General features: G+C 37.5%; 1 protein-coding gene across 2 annotated transcripts; it reads left to right on the forward strand.

Moving 5' to 3' along the window:
• Nucleotides 1–1,214: 1,214 nt before the first annotated feature.
• On the forward strand, nt 1,215–18,002 carry LOC105041733 (uncharacterized). 2 transcript variants are annotated; one of them, XM_010918743.3, is made up of 8 exons: nt 1,215–1,248; nt 1,755–2,065; nt 3,229–3,300; nt 3,668–3,732; nt 3,915–4,071; nt 15,071–15,151; nt 15,246–15,335; nt 17,765–18,002. In XM_010918743.3, exons 2-8 carry the CDS (start codon nt 1,778–1,780, stop codon nt 17,885–17,887), a joined length of 876 nt encoding a protein of 291 aa, XP_010917045.1. In that variant the 5' UTR covers nt 1,215–1,248; nt 1,755–1,777; the 3' UTR covers nt 17,888–18,002. The 2 variants fall into 2 exon arrangements, with proteins under 2 accessions (XP_010917045.1, XP_073110142.1); XM_073254041.1 differs by having other exon boundaries at nt 1,227–1,248; nt 1,686–2,065.
• Nucleotides 18,003–19,339: the final 1,337 nt, after the last annotated feature.

Here is a 19,339-nt window from a genome sequence, read left to right on the forward strand (position 1 = left end):
AACTTGCAGAAAAATATGTGTGTGAGAGAGAGAGAGATTACGCGGGATACAAATTTGTATAGGGTGAAATTGGATTAGGCCATAGATGGTAATGGAATTGTAGAAACATCGCTATCTTTGCTACGACACAAACTTTAAGAGGTTTAGTTGCATCCCTTAGTTTGACTCCACTCTAATTTTCAGGATTGAATGCATTTAGGTATGAAAAATTGATGATTGATTTGGAAAAAATAAAATTAATTCTAATCAAATAAATAAAGGGATTGCAGCTATCCATGCCTTAAACTTTGTCATATGTCCACAGCTAGAAGAAAAATATGGTAAAAAGATGAATAAGGGTAGACGCATGTCAATTACTGCTCTATCCTTGAGTTAAACTCCACTCTAATGTTCAAAATAGTATGAATTCATCTGTGAAAAAAATCAGTCATTGTTTGATTTTTTTATTTTAAAATTTATTTTTTTATAAATAAAATAAAAGGTCAAAGCTGTCCTAGTTTTAAATTCTAGCGAGCGTCAAGAATTAGTAGAAAAATACAATGAAGAGGTGGAAAGATATAAATACCGGTCAATTACTGCTCCATCTTTTAGTTCCACACTACTCTTGAGGATAGCATGTGTTAAAATGACAGCATTCCCAAATGCTTGTTCATTAATTTTTTTCTAGTTTTAAATAAAGATAAAAATTTATTTTAAGTTAAATAAAGGAATCTTATCTGTCTAAGTGGCAAAATTTTGCAAGTGTCATGAACTGGTAGAAGAAACGTACAATGTGGAGATCGAAATGTAATGCACACCTGTCAAGCTATGAACTCGAAGGACGCCTTTCCCGCGTTATCGAGCGCGACCTTTTCGTTAGTTGCCAAAATACCCTCGCAACTTTAAATTAATAACGACAACAAAGCTCTCAGAAAACCTCTTCGCAACGGTCCGTGGCCTACGAGAGAAAAATAAAAGTTGAAGGGTAAAATAGTAATTTAATTTATTTAGGTTCCAGCCGTCGAATTGTGAACAAGCCACGCGAGGCCGGTTCGAACGTGAACACGTCGACGACGTCTGACGTCCGTTAAATTGTCTTCCATTAAAGTCCCTCTCACCGTCAAGTGAACGTTACGGAACTGGAGGGCCCGCCGGACCCAGCCACTAACGGCGTTACCTGGGCTATATAAACAGAAGTCTTCCGTTCTTTTTCTCTTTGTTTCGGAGCGAGCCAGGCGAGGGGGCTCTCTCTCATCGAGAGCTTCCGAGGTATGACGATTTCCGTTTCTCCTCTAGTTTGATGCTCCGTTTTCTTCTAAATTCTTTTATGTGAGAATGGAATCGTTTGTAGCGATGGATTGTGCTCGAGAAATCCTTTGATTCGGTATGGTTTTTATTTGCGATCGGTCATTTCTACGGTTTTCTTCGTGCATTTAGATCTTTGTAGGGTTTCTGGTTGTTGGCTCTTCGATTCTTCGTTCGTGAAGGTGATTTTGGTTTTATGTCTTATGATGTTTTCATTTAGGATTTTCTTGTGTTGAATCAGATTTCTAGGTTTATTTATTTAAATGCTTGTGCTTTAGGGTTTCTCTCGGCGAAAATTGGCTTTTTTTTGAGGTGGCCTTCTTCTCCATCTGTGGATTTCTTTAGTTCTTCAAGGGAATTCTTTATCTTTGTGGAGATATAGGCCTTTGTTATTCATGCAGGAATGTGTAACGGAGCGATTCTAGTGTTCTACATAGAAAAGGAGTGATCTTTCCTGTTATTTGTTATAGATATTCTGGTGAGAGAAGTGGCAATGGGAGACCATCTGGTGTTGGATGTTGACCGGCTTGTGAAGCCTGAGGCTGTTGAATCTTTACAAGCAATGAAGGCTTCAAAGTCTTCTGGAAAAGCTGTGCATGGTTCACTTCCATCTGTTGCTTCCTCTTCTGTGGTAGCTTCTGTTGGCGATGAGGGGAAGAAGGAGTACTCGGGTTCTGAGGAAGAGGAGCCACTCATTCAGATGGTGGAGTGTCGCATTTGCCAGGAGGAGGACAATGTTAAAAACCTGGAGATACCATGTGCATGCAGTGGAAGTCTGAAGGTTGTTGTTGTTGTTGTTTTTTTTTTTTTAAATATTTATTAAAAGAGAAAAAAGCTTTGTTTCTTTCTCTTTTACTTTAACAGTATATTGGCTGGTGCTAGTGAAGTTCATAAAAGTGGTAACTTCCCTGAAAATCATGCTTCCAATAGATACTTGTTCAATTTCTTGGATTTTCTAGCTCAGTCATTATAATGCAGGAATGCAGTATTGTGGTATTATTTTGAAAGTCATTTGGTCTTGGTGCATTAATTGGTTGATAGGCCAGTTTCATCTGGTGAAGTATATCCAACACGATGTTAGCATCTGTGCTCTCATTTTGTGGCATAACTGTAAGTTGGTGTCATCTTGGTCATTGCTGTTTCGTGGATTTTCTGCTTTTGAAAACTGATCATTTTCTAGGTTGAATCATCGAGGTGATTGAGATTCAAACATCCCTTTTTCTAATATCAAGGATGTGATTTTATCACTTAGATATGACCAGTGGTTGGATTCTTTGCATCTACTTCCTCTAAGATTTTGAGCTATGATATATATTTTTTTCTCTGATGTAGGATAGGTGGGATTATTCAGCAGCCATTGTAATGTTTGCATTAGAATGTTCCTTTGTACTAGATCCCATGTTATGCTTCTTAGTTCTCAAACAAGTTTTTAAGGTGTCTTTGCTTCCATTCTTGCAGTGGCTAACAAACACCATATGAACACTTTCCACTACATAGAGCTGTTTTCTGTCTTCATTTGTACGGCCCAGCAATAGCTACATGATTACACATTTGACATATTATTTGCAGCATCGCACTAGGCTGCCCGCTAATATCTGTCAGGAAAATTCTTGTTTCTTACCATCAGGGAAGTTTACTTTTGAACTCAAGTAAGTGCTTAATGGGAAATTATCACTGTGAGTAGTAGATTTATCGAAGGATAATGCTTTTCCAAGAACCAGGCAATCTGTCATTAACTACAATCTGATGTCAGTTAGAATCTGGCTGATAGTATGTGCCAGTTTATACATGCAAAATATCAGTTGTTTTTGTCCTAAAGATGATCATATTTTTGGAAATAGTTTCTAGTTTCTGCCTTCTTATCATGATGTTTATTTACATTCTGTTTAAATACAAATTTTCTACTTATTGAATCTTACTTTGCTTTTCTTTTGCCATGCACAGTATGCTCATAGAGCATGTGTGCAGCGTTGGTGCAATGAGAAGGGAGATATAACTTGTGAGATCTGCCATGAGGTGAGTTGCAATTCTTTATATAATTACGTAGTAAATACATGGATTTTGTTTCAACTTCTGTTAGAATACATACTCTCTGCCCCTTAAACTTGGGAATTAGATCTCTTATTTGTTTCAATGTCACATTAGGCTCTCCATCTAGTGTCAGCCAGTAAGGAAGTTGATCACAGAATTCAGTGTTGTGAATCCCAACATGTTATGTAATTATTATTATTAATGCTTTATTGCTTTTGGTGTCATAATTACTTATATACTTTAATGATGCATCTATTATGTTAAGTTTTCTATCTGCTGAATGAGTTAGGTTACAATTTTTTTTTTTTTCAGACTGAATGTTTTATTGTATAACATTTTACATGATTTGAAGCAATACAAGCCTGGGTACACTGCACCTCCTCCAGCTAACCCTGATGAGACCACCATTGATATCAGGCAAGTGGTACATGTATTTCTTGCAGAATTGTATAAATGATAAAAAGAAGAAATACTGCATATTTATTTTTTGCCTTTGGACACTGAACTGGCACTGCATCTAATGCCCTTAATATTTATCAGTATGTGTTTACTTTTGCATTATTTAGTTCAATGTGATGATTTTTTTACTTGATTTGTAGTGGAGGTTGGACTATTACAGGAACCCCCTTGGATCTGCGTGATCCTCGTCTCCTTGCGATGGCAGCAGCACAACGCCATTTTCTTGAAGCTGAGTATGATGAATATGCTGCTACAAATGCCAGTGGTGCTGCATTTTGCCGTTCTTCTGCTCTGATTGTGAGCCTCATGATGCCCTAGAAATACAAATGATGCTTTTGTTTTGGTCTAAGATATGATTTACATGGAAGATAGTTTTTAAGAGATCCAACTGATATTCTTTTATTTGTTTATTTTTTTATAAGAAGTCTTCCATACAATTAATTTTGATTTTCTAATTTTTATTTTTAAATTATACATTTATTAGAACAATTTGCTGTATATGTGGATACATGCTATCTGAAAGGTTCATTTTCTTATGTAATTTATAGACACAACCATGCTAACGTATTAGAAAGATTCTCATGTTTGTCTTTTTCAGTCTTGTTCACCAAATAAAATGGCAACACAGTTAATTTAGGCAAGATAGTTTTTCTTTTTAAATAAGTTTGAGAATGATTTTGAAATTGAAAATTCTCATGTCCTTGTTTTAATCTCCACCACTTTCCACTAAATTACATGAAGCCCAAGGTCAAAGCTCTTCTTATGTGAAACTAATTGAACTCAAAGGATTCAGATTGGCCAATACCTTAGCCAAGATATCAGTATATATTGCATCAAGCACTTATAAATACAATATTATAAAGTATTGGCCATCATAATTTCAATCATATGAGCTGAAATATCAGCCAATTTATAAAAGTTATTGTTAGAGTAGTTAATTAATTTCCAAAGATGGTTGGAGATGGATGTAAAGCTATGAGAATAGAGCGATAGAGGAAGATGCGAATCCATCAATAAGAAGTATAAATGGTGGACATTTGGTGATCCAACGAATAGATTCGTTGATTTGGTAATGAGATTTGTTGATCCACTGGCCATTGTCTATAATCAGCGATTCAACTCCTGGTGGGACATCCTACGGGATGTTGGGATGAGGCATCAACCTAATAAGCAGTAGGACATGACCTTCGTGCCATCTTCTCAGCATCCTGGGGCATCCCTTGTCCCAAGTGTTGAGCGGCAAGCATCTTGTTCCACAGAAAAAAATAAGACAGCCCTATCCACAAGATCTGAATCATTGTTTGTAATGCCGTTTGAGGAAGTGAAATATATCATGTGGTGTATGCCATGAGCGATGACAACGAAAGGCTGTGACAAAGCGATCCATATGATTGAGTAGTATTAGATTGGAACTTAAGAATGATAAGAGGCTCTATGATCAAGGTCTAAGGTTGAATAAAAGGTAAGGGGAAGGATGAGGGATGATGGAAGAATGCATGTCTTTGATGGTTGGTTGGTGGTGGACATTCCATATTGGTTCAGAAGAAAGGGAAGGGAGGAGTAAAAAGAAAGGAAGGAGTTTTAGGGAAAGATAATCATTTTTTAATAATATTGGAAACTTTCTTGTCATCATGGGCTTTGGACATGCCTAATATTGCCATAAAATATGGATCTATCATTCTTTTTTTAAATCTTTGGCTTCTAAACATGGCTGGGATAAATCAATATCTCAATTCATCTCTAGTATCAGGTTCATGCCGAGATGCTCGAGATAGTAGGAATTAAAAAACTTGATTGAAATAGATTAAGGGTTGAAATGTCATGCCTACTAGCCCCCTACCAACTTGTGTATAACAATGCATTGGTATTGGGTGGACTAGGCCTGTACGTACTATATAACTATCATGTTGTATCTTTTGCATGGAGGTGTGTCTCCCTTGTATCGAGATATATTGCTCCTCATATTGCTCAATATGCTTTTAATATTTTTTTGCTTATTTCTACCAAGGCATGTTGAGGCATATTAACCCCATTTCGAGGATTTTGGTGTACCGGCCAACCATCAATATGGTACGATCTTTAAGATTTGAATCCTTGAAGTAGATTATGGCGCATGCTTTCACGAGGTCTATGCAGACAATAAGCATTTGATGGATTGACATGATCCCATCCAAGGATTTGTCCCAATAGGACATCTCACCGGACATTGGGATAGGGTATCATTCCATGTGTCGGGATAGGAGTGTCCCCCCATTGGTCCAGCATCCCAATTAGCACGTCTTGAGACATCCCGTATTCCAAATGTTGGAATGGGGTGGGACAACGATGCATCCCATTCCATGTAAAAGCAAGACAATCCCATCTCATGGGATTTAAAACCTTAATCCCATCAATATAAGTTGTTTATGGTAGAATTGATAAATACGCCCTATGTTAGTTTATATATTCTTCTATTATAGAGTGAATAGTGTGATGTGTATTTAATGAAGGAAGGCTATTTAAAAAATGGGAATTGCAGTGGTCCTGACATACGGGACTCATTGTCCATACAAATGGAGGCTCCATGGAGATTTTAATAGATATGGGTGTTTCAGATGAGCGTTGACTTCAATTTATCAAGAAAGCAAGGCAATGCTAGGATAGTATTTTGTGTTCTACTGGTCATGGTTGGGTGCCAACCTATAAATTAAAACAACAACTAAATTTGAAAAGAATAGGACAAAATAAATAAGATAGGACACTAACAAATATAAAAATCACATCAATAGAACATTATTGCTTTGAAGTACTAAAAAAATGAAAATATATAGGGGGAGAGTGCGATGTTGGCTGTTGTATAAAACAACATAGTATGTGCATGAGAGGGGTTTTATTTGGCAAAAGTATGTTGATTTGGACAAAGAGAATTAATAATTAATTAATTGTGATTAAAATGTAATTCAAAAGAGACATTAGGAGAAGGTATTTAAGAGGTGAGTAAGGTGAAATTGAAGATGAGTAAAAGACAAATAATTAGGCAGACAAATAAGAGTGAAAATGGATAGGGTATTATTATTTCCCTATTTGATTATACATATCCACTTTTATTTGGTGAATAGGAATACATATATGGATCTTTATTGGATCTAGATTTTGTATCTATATTTATTCTGATTGGATTTGGACAGAAAGCAGATCAGGATTTGCCATACCGGGCCGAACCGCCCGGTATGGGGCGTGCCGAGCCGTTCGGTCCGGTATGGGGCGTGCCGAGTCGTCCTGATGGGGAACCGAGACGGTTCCGGCATGCAAAATGGTACACACCGTTGTCGGGAAGAAAAAGAGAGGAAGAGAGAGAAATAGAGAGAGAGGGAGGAAGGAAGAAAAAGAAGGAAGGGGATCCGCCGGAGGCCCTCCGGTGAGTAGCCATGGCCGTCGGGCGGCGGAACGGCCTCCCGCGGCTCCGCGCGGGGAACAGGGGCGGATCGCCCCTGTTTCTCGGATTTTTTTTTAAAAAAGTTTTTTCAAAACGACGTCGGCAAGTGGTTTGCCGACTTCACTTAATTAAGTCGGCAAACCACTTGCCGACTTCATTTTGAAAAAAATTTTTTTAAAAAAAATTGAGAAACAGGGGCGGATCGCCCCTGTTCCCCGCGCGGAGCCGCGGGAAGCCGTTCCGCTGCCCGACGGCCACGGCTGTCCGCCGGAGGGCCTCCGGCAGATTCCCCTCCCTCTCTTTCTCTCTCCTTCCCTCTCTCTCTCTTTCTCTCTCTTTCTCTCTTTTTCTTTCTCGGTTTCTTTCGTCGGTTCACCTCGGTTCGAAACGGAACGAAGGCGTGCCGTATCGTACCGCTGGCCGGCCGATCTGGCCATCGGTACTGGTACAGAAAACCTTGAAGCAGATATTAACAATACAAGTGCAATTTTTTGTTATAAAATAGAATAAGATAAACATGGTCGAATACTATTTCATTTTATATGTTGTTAATCCAAAACAAGTATGTTGACTTCCCTTGATTATTTTGTTAAAAAAAAGCAATTAATCGGACAAACATTTATTCTTTTTAGTGGACCCACTTAATTATTTTACACTAATATTAGATGTAATAATCTTTTTGAGCTACAAAATTTAGGTCAAGAGTTGGTTGACTAGTTCAAGAATGCAACCTAGTAATAAGAGATATTATAAATAAAGTTAAATCTTGTGAATATGATCACTTATTGCCTACGTGAGTTTATAAGAATTATATTTGACTAGATAGGGCTAAAAATCGATTTGGATACTGTCATGATAGTTAATATTTGAATCCGCCTTTTCGTTGATGGATATAGACATTAGTCAAATGCTAAAAAATTATATCCATGTATGTTGATGTAGAAATGGATCGGATCGGATATTGTTGTATCCATTTTCAAACCCCATGGATCAAGGTGATGAAGGGATGGTAGGTGAGCAAGATTGTAGAAAGATAAATATGGAAAAAGGGAGAGATGTGCGCTCCAGTCTCTGATATGTGTTTTGTGTCAGAGAGAGCTTTTAGATGGGAATTTATGTTTAAGAGAGAAGGTCTGAGATTATTGGTAGGTAGGATGGGACATGGTTTGATTAGGTATGAATCAGGAACAAACCCAAAAATAAACCTTCATTACTGCGCAAGAGATCTGCAAGAATATCCAAACTCCAAGGCTGGATGGGGATATCATGGATATGGCATCTTAAGGCTCATTGGTGTTCTATTTGCTTACTTTGGAAATTAGCATGGGAATGGCTACCTACCTTTGAGCTTTTGCACCATTGTAGCCTCACTTCTCCCATATGCCAACATTGCCATGACAGAACTAAGACATCGATCCTTTGTTCTTCCATCATCCCAAGGTTCATCATCTACGGGAACATGCCCAACCCCCCCACCCCAGCCTCGATTGGATTGTATCAAACTTAAATAAATTGGTCCACCCCTTATCTTCTAGTGCAGGACATATTTTGACATCATTGTAGGCTGCCTATACTAGCAAGTGCTATTCCTCTATGTACCTCCTCTGTACACATAGTGGAGTTGACAACTGCATGGAGGGGGATATCTATTGCAATTTCATCACTTGGTGATACATAAATTTGGTTGGACATGGAGTCAACAACAATTCATAGTTTGGATTTAGGGAACATCATTGCTTAAGCATCCCTACTTGATAGACCTCTGGAACATTGCTTACTCCCTCTAGGACTTTCATTCTTCACATATCTTTCTAAAGGGCTAGCTAGCTAGCTTCAGATCTCCATGGACCTTATGTATTTGATTACTGTTAATTCCATGGACCTTTGTATTATAGGCTGTAATGAGGCTTACCAACTCTAGAAAATGAAAATACCCACAAATAATCTATTCGATGACATCACATATCAACAAAATCCAAAGAAATAAACTATAATTTCTTAGATGTAACATTTTACAGGAACAAATGTAATATTCTATTCAACGGAGTAAAAAATTAACACCAACTATAAGCAAGGTTTATTGTGCTAGTACCGGAACTCATATTAGTTGCCTGGCGGTATGGTATGGAACCGTGCTGTTCCATTCTAGGCCCATGCCGACACAACTAAGCTGGCAAGGGAGGGGGAGAGGGAGAAGGAAAGGGAGAAAAAGAGAGAGGGAGGTAGGGAGAGGGAGAGGAAGGGACGAAGGGAGGGAGAGGGAGAGTGAGATAGGCCAAGAGGGGGGGGCTTTCGAGCCTACATCTTCTTCGGTGCATGAGAACAAGGGCTTTGGCCCTTTTTTTTTTGATTTTTTTTTTAAAAAAAAAGTGAAATCAGCAACTAAGGCAACTTCACTTTTTGCCAACTTCACTTTAAAAAAGAAATAAAAAAAAGAGCCGATGCCTTTGTTGTCGTGCATCGGAGGAGATGGGGGCTGGAAAGCCCCCCCTCTCTCCCCCTACCCTCCCTCTCTCTCCCCCCCTGTATTTCGCTCTTTCCTTTTTTTCTCTCATTCTTCTCCCTCTCCCTTGTTGGTTTTTTAAACAAGGGGTGAAATCGTGTTGTTCCGCCCCTGATACAGCTTGGTATGCCTTGAATTCAGTAGTTCGGATGGTACAGTATTTTTTGATCATAAGTGTAGTACCATATATGGCATTATATATAATCATAACCTTCCATCGATATACCAACTATTTGGGGGTGGTTTTATGGATTTTCATTTGCCAAGCATTCCTAATTAGGACCACATAATATGTTATTTCAAGCAACCTTTAATGTATGATTAAAGTTGTCAAAAGCAAGAGGCATCCTTATGGCAATAGGGACCCCATATTGCCCGAGGTTCTAGGTGCTGAATAGGTGCTTGCCTAAAGAAGCAATTTGTTCAGTTAAAAAATGTTCAATAAATTTATTATGAATAAATACTATATATATCTGAAAAACAATACAAGCATTATAAAATCAATTATTCAAGTTTCAAGTCAAGAAAGCATAATTGTCTTGTATATTAAATATAGTGTTTCACACTTTTCAAAGCATCCCATCAAAACACCACTTCCCATATTTTTTTAAAAAAGATGGCACAACTAAACTAGTGGAGATCCTTTAATTAGTAGCTTCAAAATTCAAACATGATAGTCAAAAAGCACTTCTCAGAACATGTTTGATGTTTCTAAAGAAAACACAAAAAAGTACACAACTGAAAATCCTATGGTAGCCATTTATTTATAAGGACTCTAATTGACCAAAATGGCACTCAAAGTAAAGCTAATTAATATTAAAAGAATGGGCAAATAAGGGATAGGAAGAATACTGCTGGACATTGGACGGGCATGTGGTGGAATGTATTTCACTTTGCCCTAGATGCTCACATTAGTAAACTTGCCTTGTCTGGGGACTATCAAGGCGCTCAAGGTTTCCTTGCCTTGCCATAGCACTTAGGCACCCTAAGAGCCTGTGCGAGTATCCAAAGCTCCTTTGATAACACTACATACCAAGATTTTAAATACTGGTATCGGATCCCGTGCCGGTTGCCGGTCAGTACGGTATGGTACCGTACCGTACCGACAATAAAAAAATAAAAAAAAAGTCCCACAATCAGCCAGAAAGAAAAAGACAAATCGGACCGAACCGGACTGAATCGTACCGAATCGGGCAGTTCGGCCCGAAACCATACCGAACAGACCGATTCAGATTATTTTTGAAAATTCGGCCGGAATCATCCTGGTTCCCCGCCGGTCCAATTCGGCACGCCTTGAACCATCTGGTGTGTGACGGTTTTGAAAACTATGCTACATACTATTTAATATACTATAAGATTAGTCTGGGTTAGCTTAGATTTGGTTACTTAACCCAAATAAATCTAAGTAGGTTTTCCAAATCGAGAACAATAGCAAATCCAATCTCTGCTTTGAGGTTTGCTTGTTTTGGTTCTTTGGTTGATTTGGAAATTGCAACCATGTGGACTTCTGTTAGCAAGGGTTCAATTCATCCTTTATCCTTCGGACTCAACAAAATAATTTATATGTATATCAAAGGATACTAAATTTATTAAAAAGTAAATACTTTTTGTTGGAGCAATAATATAACTTTAGCTCCAATTGCACCTGTCATTTTTTTTCATGTCAATGAACCATGTGCACATATTAAAAAGCAAGAATATTCATGACTCTTAAGTCCTTTAATGATGCTAGTCCTTTTTTTTGTGTTTTTGCAACAGTGACACAGCGTACATGTAATATTTTAAATTTCTTACTTGAGATGATCATGTAATATCCAAACTCAGTTATGATGCACTATTTTTTTCAAGTTTTTATGATGAAATAAGTTTCAAAATTTTGCAGAAATCATTGGGCCAGATCTTGAATTAAAGAAAACACTTAGAAACTTATCCCAAATAGACAAATCCATGGAGACATGCTAGAAATATAATCAGGACAATGTATCTAAAGTTTTTTTTTGTTAAGCCCCTCCTACATCAAAGCATTGAATCTTATTATTTTTTGTAAATAAATCTGGTTTAATCTCTCAATCATAGAGAGAATGTGTCAACATTTGTAAGAGAATTCAATCTTCTTCCTCCAAAGCTGTCTCCTGTATCTATTTCACCTTCTTCTCTCTCTTTTCATGCTTTGCCTCCATGGTTGTAGGTGAGATGTAAAAGGATTGTGCTCATAGGGTGGAAACAAGCCAAACATCAGCTGAATTAGGTGTCTAGCTTGGCTTGTTTTATATTTGAGCCGAGCATGAGATATTTGCGGATAGCTTGTTTGAGAGACCTAGTGAGAACTTAAAATCATTTGAGGATGTTGTTTATATATTTTAGATTGATAACCCTGATTATATTTTAAACTTATGCTTGTATGTATAATAATAGCTATTTATATTAGTTTATTGCGCTAATTCGAGCTGAGCTTGAGCCTAGCTCTGCTTTGGCTTGTTTCTTAAGCAATTGAGCCTGGCAAACTCAAGCTAACTCACTAACAGCTTGCTCATTTGCCAACCTTATTGTAGGGGAGAGAAAGGATGACTACTATTACATGAAGTTGCTAATCCTGATATAGTTTGATTTGGTTGTTAGGCTGCTTATTTGATGGGTATTCAAGTTTTTGTTAGCTTCCTTTTTGACAAAGAATCAGATCTTAAAGATTTTCCTTTTTGTTTTGAAATGAAAGTTGGGACTATTTTGGAAGTGCTGAATGAGTAAACTGGGAACAAAAACTCAGGTATATCATGAAAGAGCGAACATGAAATCTTAATAGAATATTTCAAAATTCAAAACTGTTATTTTGTTGAGGTATGGATTGTACTCAAGGATAAGCAGCTGCGAGGGCTTCATAGGCTTTGAGGATAGGGGCTTAAAGGAGTTTGTGCTATCAGAAAAACAAAGAATGGAGTTTTTGCTGTAATATTAGAAGATGAACAATGAAAGGATATAGTTTCCAATGGGAGGCAGTGGAACATTACATGAAACAAACTATGATTTAATTTTCTTTTGTGGACTTAAAATTTTTGGTTGATTATTGGGACTTCTTTATATATATACCCAAAAATCAATTATTTGTTCATTTTTGCTTCAAAAACAAATTGAAAGTGCATATATGCTCCTCCAGAACCCTTAGGGTCTGTTTGGATATCTAGGATTTTTAAACCTAGGATAAAAATCATGATATGATATAGAATTTAATCCTATAGGATTATACAAAAAAATCCTATTGAAAAAAAAAATCTCATGTAAATAATCCCATCCTATGTGTGGATGGCAAATTATGATTTTTCCCCCCCTCCCTCCTTCCTCTTCCCAATTCCTTTAAAAAGAGAGAAACCATGATAGTAAACAGAAGAAAACTAATATGATAGTAAACCTCTTCAGTACATATTAGAAGCCTGTATTTAGGATGTTGTTGAAGCAAGACAAAGAGCAATATAGAAATTACATGTAAGATTTATGTATGAAAGCATTGAGAATAGTGTACTTTCTCATAATGCAAGCAACAATTATAAGCATGTCATATAAGCATGGTGCCCTATAAAAGATGAGACATCACAATGATAGAGTAAGATAATCAGTGGAACCAAGCTCCAAATTGGAAGTATAGGCCAGCATGGGCTGTTTAATACCATGGAGCATTTCCCATCAGAATCTTTAAAGCTTGAAACATCATTTGGGAACTTTAAACTGAGCAACAACATATTAAATAAACTCAAGCTAATGAATTCTTTGGCTATAGGTAAAGAGCCATTGCTCTTGTTGAGTCTCTGCGCACTAATTCATGTAAAAATTGAATCATCATATGGGCCAATAGAAAAGTAGCAACAAGGATATACTATCTTCAAGAGAAAATAGCATGAATTTCTTGGCAACTTAAAGCCCAAAGCAGAAGACACATGAAACATCTTAAAAGTGTAGGGGCTTAGGAATACAGTCAGTAGTATAATGCATCGGTAAGCATACCATAGAAATTTAGAAAGGATTAGCGGGACAACTAAGCAGCAGATTGTGAGGAGTTGTAGAATGGATGATGCAGCTATACAACCATGGCAAAAGGCTAATCTCCAAAAGAGAAAATCCATTTCTGCCAGATGGTGAGTATAAACCAAATTACCCACAGAAAAGTCAGGAATTAAACCATTATTGTTGCTGGTGCGAACCCCATTAGAATCTTTATCATAGGAACCATTATAGTTAATGTTTACCATCTTCACTTTAGCATAAGATCAAACAATTGATGAGCAAAGTTTATAGGAGATCTAACATAGAAGAGAGTAGAGGGCCTTCTTGGTCTGAAACGGGACATCGAATTGTTGGCCTTCAGGGGATTGTGTCGGCTGGAGTTGCCGCGGCGGCGATGGGGTCAGAAAGGCCACCAAAGGCAGGCACAATAGAAGAGCACGGCGGCGGCGGCAAGGAGGAGAGCAGCAAGATATGGGCAGTGTGGGAGAAGGCAGTGAGAGGGCGGAGGAGTGGAAGGAGGAGGGAGAGGGTGCGCGTGAGAGGAACGATAGAAAAGGAGAAGAGAACGTGATGTTTGGAAGAGAACGTGAGAGGAACGAGGAGGGGACCGCGACGATCTCTGGAAAACAAAAAAGATCCGGGGAGGTGATTATTTTTTTCCAATGGGATTTATCGCTTCCAATAGGTTTTTAATCCCATGATTAATCTAGTCAAACAGTAGTTAGGATATAAAATAGGATTTTTATCCCCGAGATTGTCAAATCCTATAGGATTTGGGCCAATCCTATCCTTCCCAAGCAGGCCCTTAATGTTGCATATTTCATGTTGCCTTAACTTTCCTTGTGTTAAGCTTACCTTGGCTGGTTAAATGGTCACTTGATTTGTCCATAAACTATTTTGCCTACCTGACTTACATTTTCAAAATTCCTTGCCCACATTATCCTTGTATTTTTCATTTTTCGACAAATAGCATTAAGCAATCTTTGAAGAGTCTACATGTTAAAGTTTCTGAAATAAATGGTAGAGTAACATAATTTGGTGATGTTACTTTTGTTCAATGGATGTGATGTGATCGTAGAGGTGTATGCGCGAATATTAGATTTTAAGGGCCAAAATTTGTAGGTTTCAGAGTTTTCAGGAATATATGCATTTTTCACTTTTGGAGGGATAAGTAAGAAGTTGGGCTTTTCTTCACCAGCTAACCAGTGAGTTCTAGTATATTTCTTCAGGTGTTCACTTGATTATATAAGGCAACTTGTTTGAACTGTACTTTGTGGATAGTTGCTGGTAATGTTTTTTCTTTCTAAATTTGGATCAGACCTTTTGATTTAAAGACTGAACTTTCAGGATTCTAATCTTTGCTGGTTTTTTCTCCCCTCTCCCAGTTAATGGCTCTTCTGCTGTTGAGGCATGCACTTACCTTCACAAATGGTGATGGAGAGGATGATGCTTCCACCATATTTTCTGTAAATGAGACCATTATATGTTTTCTTTTATAATTTTCTTCAATGGTTTAGCCTTCAGCCTGTGTCTAACAATTTTTTTTTTCATGGGTAACAGCTTTTTGTGCTGCGTGCTGCTGGGTTTCTGTTGCCATGCTATATCATGGCATGGGCTATAAGTATTCTGCAGCGTCGAAGGCAGAGACAGGTAGAATACCAATTGTAAAATAGAAACTATGAAACTTAAATATTTACCTTTCCTTTGCTGCTATTCGAGCAGTATAAATAAGTTGCTGTTCATAGAGGTTCTAAACTTTTTTCTATTTTTTTTCTTCTTTTTTTTTTTCCCAGTGGGGTTCTTAGTTTAGGAAGTAAAGTTATCTATATATGCTTTCAGAGTAACCTGTTTTTGTAATTTAGTACATGGCTTTATTACATTCTGTTTTTACATTATGAATTCAGTAAATGTCTTTATTAAGTTGATTATTTAATAGACTTAGAAAACAGGAAGATGTGCCTGGGTACTGCTACTGCTGTATCCTTTCTCTGACAAAGTGTTAGCTTGAGCAAAGTTTTTTTCCTGGTTGCCATTGCCAGTAGTGTGGGAGTGCAGTAGATAACTAGCCAGTATTTATTTCAATTTTTTTGGCTAAAATTTAGATATCAGATGATTCAGTCTTTGCCTGTTAGATATTATTGTACCGGACTTGAGAAGCCTTGATGTTAGTATTTCGTTCAGCTTCATTTGCTTCATCCTGATAACACCTTCTGGAAAGGACAAATGTAATGTCTTCCATGAATTCTACAATATCACATTGGTATCATAATGCTTGTAATATCACAGTGAAAGTTTATCATTCTCAAGTAATATTATTCTTTATGAATCGATTGATTTGAAAATCATTATATGGGCCTTCTTTTAGTTACTCTGAACAATAATTATTTGTTAGCATGTATGATAATGGTATTTCCTACATGAAATACTTTTTCCTACTTTATCTATAATGCCTAAACTTGGAAGGATGATATCTTTCACCTTTTGATCACCAGGAGTTCCTCTTTGCTTTATTTTTTTCTCTTGCTCCTTTTCCACTGGGATGTGCACTTCGGAAATATTTGACTCAAATTGTCAATCTGAAAGAAGAAAATATACAGTTTTATCATGACTACATCCTGTTGGATATATGTTTTATTTTTTCCTTATAGACGATCTACCTTTCCGAACCACCAATTTGCAGAGGAGAATAACATTTTCTAGTCACGAATGAGAAGAATTGTTCTTTTGGTTAAAAAGTAGTTCTCTATTCACGTCAGATCAACATATTCTTCTGCAGTTGTGGGCTCTTGAAATGTGAAATGCAAAAAATGGCCTTACCATTGTTGATGTTTCTGATATCGAAAATGCGCCTGCTTTTAAGCAATCTAGACATGCAGATAGACCCTAAGGTTGTTTCTTTAGCATAGAGATGTGATAACTAGCCTTCCTCATTTGTGTTCCCAAATTCCATTTTCTGTCCGCATATGTCTGTGTTATTGATGCCCAGCTTACAAATAAAGAACAGCAGCCTAAATTCATGAAGATTGTTATGGATTTAAATTTCTCAAGTCTTGTGTATCTGGATATCCTTTTATAACCTTTCCAAGATAACCTGTAAATTTTCATGTGGAATCACACTGAATGTATCCTATGCACAATTTTACTTGGTGCATGAAATCTATATGCAAATCAATGAATATGAAGCAACAAGAACATGAAATAGAGATGGTTTCTCCATAACAACATAACAATATGCTAAGTTTACCTCCACAGTTCTAGATGTGCTTTTGTGAGCCCTTCTTCATTAGTCATCTTTGCTAAGTTTACAGTTTGGGCATGTTTCCCTCAGTTTTCTCTACAGTTCCTGTTGAGGATACTACTTTCTCATGCCTCTTGATAGTTCATTTACATTGGACAGAGCAAGTGCTAATTCAGTTATTCAACAAAAATATAACAAACAAGGAAAGAAATGAATTAAAGGAGGAACATTGTGTTATGAGATGAATCCTTTCCAATGCGACTTGAGAGTTCAATTTGTTGATCATTATGAATGCATCCTAACCTATTTACGGACCAAAATTCAGCAAGTTTGAAAACTTCTAGACTTCAGATCAACTCAAAGCTTGGCATCTTGATGTTAAAACTCTGTATGTGTCATTTGATGCATATGTGTGACATGCCCAAACCACTTTGTTTTTGGCTTTTAAGTATTATAAATGCTTCAAAATATTATGGATAGTTTGGATTTTTAATTTGCATGGTGCATCATTTGATTTGCGCTAAGGCGAACCTCTTTCTCGTTGTCTGTCTGTGTGTGTGTGTGTGTGTACATGCATGTGATATGCTGTAACAATGCTAAGGTGTCATAAAAGCACTACACTCTGTGCCAAAGTTCTTCCCCTGCATCCATAATTCACACACATGTGATATGGTGTGACAGTGCCGAAGTCTTGAGAACTTTTTCTTCCAAAGTTCTTCAAGTTTATATGCCTCCATATCCTTAATATTCATATTGATGCAGGATAGTTATATTTTACTTGAATATGCTTCTTTCTTTTTCTCTTTAAATTTGCATCTGATCTGTTGTTTACTTCGATCAGGAAGCTGCTGCCTTAGCAGCAACTGAAGTGGCATTCATACTTCAGTCTGGACAACGGAGAGGACTGCATTTTACCATAGCACCCGAGTCACCAACAACTCCACAACAAGAGCCACATGAGTAGAGATCAGGTAATATATATCATGTTATTGTATGAATAAATATCAGGAAACCAGTTTATGGCTGTGAACTATCAAACTAGCACCAGTGATAAGAGGAGAATTGGAAGTCATTTTGTCCTTTCTTTGTTCCTGTGCATTTTGGTTTCTGTTTTGTGTTTCAAAAAGGAATGTAGTTCAAAGAATGCATTCAGAGCTTTCAATGTCACCCACATATTACGCTAATCAGGTTTCGCTCGGGCAGAGTCAAGGTTTCAGTCACTTTTATGTTTGCACCTATCTAAAAATAGTGAGGAGAATAATTTTAGTGGTTATGTAGCTAGAGTCGTTGAGTTTAAACATCCCTTCCAACGGTTCACTGCGATGTATATCAGGTCTCCTAGTTCTCCAGAAATTATTAATTGCCCTCCGTTGGACTGCAACAGCAGGCTGGAAGGAAGAGAGAAAGAGAGAGAGAGTTTCTGGACTTTAGTTTGGAGTTTCTGGCTTCAGCTGGAGGGCCATCAGAATCCGCTTGGTAGCAGTGACAGATAGGGCTTTAAGTTGATTGGATTAATTTACTTTTGATTCAGAAATGTTTCAGTCCAAACCAAACTGGAATTGTTGCTTAGGCTTAGATCAAAAAATCTATCCTGTTTTCAGTTATGAATTGGACTTGGAGCATAAAAAACCCAACTCAAAGCCAGAGGTGGCCTGAAAATAACTATGTAGCTACCTTTCTTGGCCTTCTTGATATCAAGGATATAAGATGCTGTGGGCTGCAAACTGTGTGGTGTCGGTCTTGCATTGCTATCCCCTGCTTCCCACATGATTAGTTTTCACTTCTTGGGAGTCCACCTCCTCCTGGTTTAAGAGAGGGGACACTGCATTCACCAAATCATGGTCGCTTGAGTAAACCGTGTGTACCGCGGTTGCCAATCACTGGCAATTTATATAGTTAATTGTACTTGTGGAGTGTTAATGGTAACTTGCATATGGTTGCTGATGAGTTTCCGCTGAATTGGCTGTTGCAGATGCCTTTATGTTGCCAATATTTTGTTGAGATATGTTTATGATGCAGTCAAAGTGAATCAGTATTTATATATTTCTTATTGCCGGTGCCCTGAAGGGCATGCCAAGGCAGCTCGTGCTGAGTTTTCTGACCTGATTTAACGTGGGACATGCTCGGTTTATCCATCAAAACGAAATGCTACCCAACTTGCTTGCAACTCCAGTGCTAGTAACAAAAACAAAGAATCAAAGTAGATGTTATCCGAGTTAGATACAAGATATCCAATTTAACCTAACCAAGCTGACGGTGCCAACTACTTGAGTTGTTCAAGTTGTTTGGTGTTGGATACTGATGACCACGGTTTGATTCCATCCAAAATTATCATTCTTTGCCTAGCTTCCTTCCTGCCTAGTAATCAACAAAACCTAAACCAAGCAAAAAGCATCGTGAATCAAGACTCAATTTT

This window comes from Elaeis guineensis, chromosome 3, assembly GCF_000442705.2.
Source record: "Elaeis guineensis isolate ETL-2024a chromosome 3, EG11, whole genome shotgun sequence".
Lineage (NCBI taxonomy): Eukaryota > Viridiplantae > Streptophyta > Magnoliopsida > Arecales > Arecaceae > Elaeis > Elaeis guineensis.

Coding starts and splice junctions, on each gene's coding strand:
- LOC105041733 (XM_010918743.3), top strand. CDS start 1,778: ATGGGAGACCATCTGGTGTTGGATGTTGACCGGCTTGTGAAGCCTGAG. Junction 3,733..3,914: donor GAGACCACCATTGATATCAG/GCAAGTGGTACA, acceptor CTTGATTTGTAG/TGGAGGTTGGACTATTACAG. Junction 15,336..17,764: donor AGCGTCGAAGGCAGAGACAG/GTAGAATACCAA, acceptor TACTTCGATCAG/GAAGCTGCTGCCTTAGCAGC.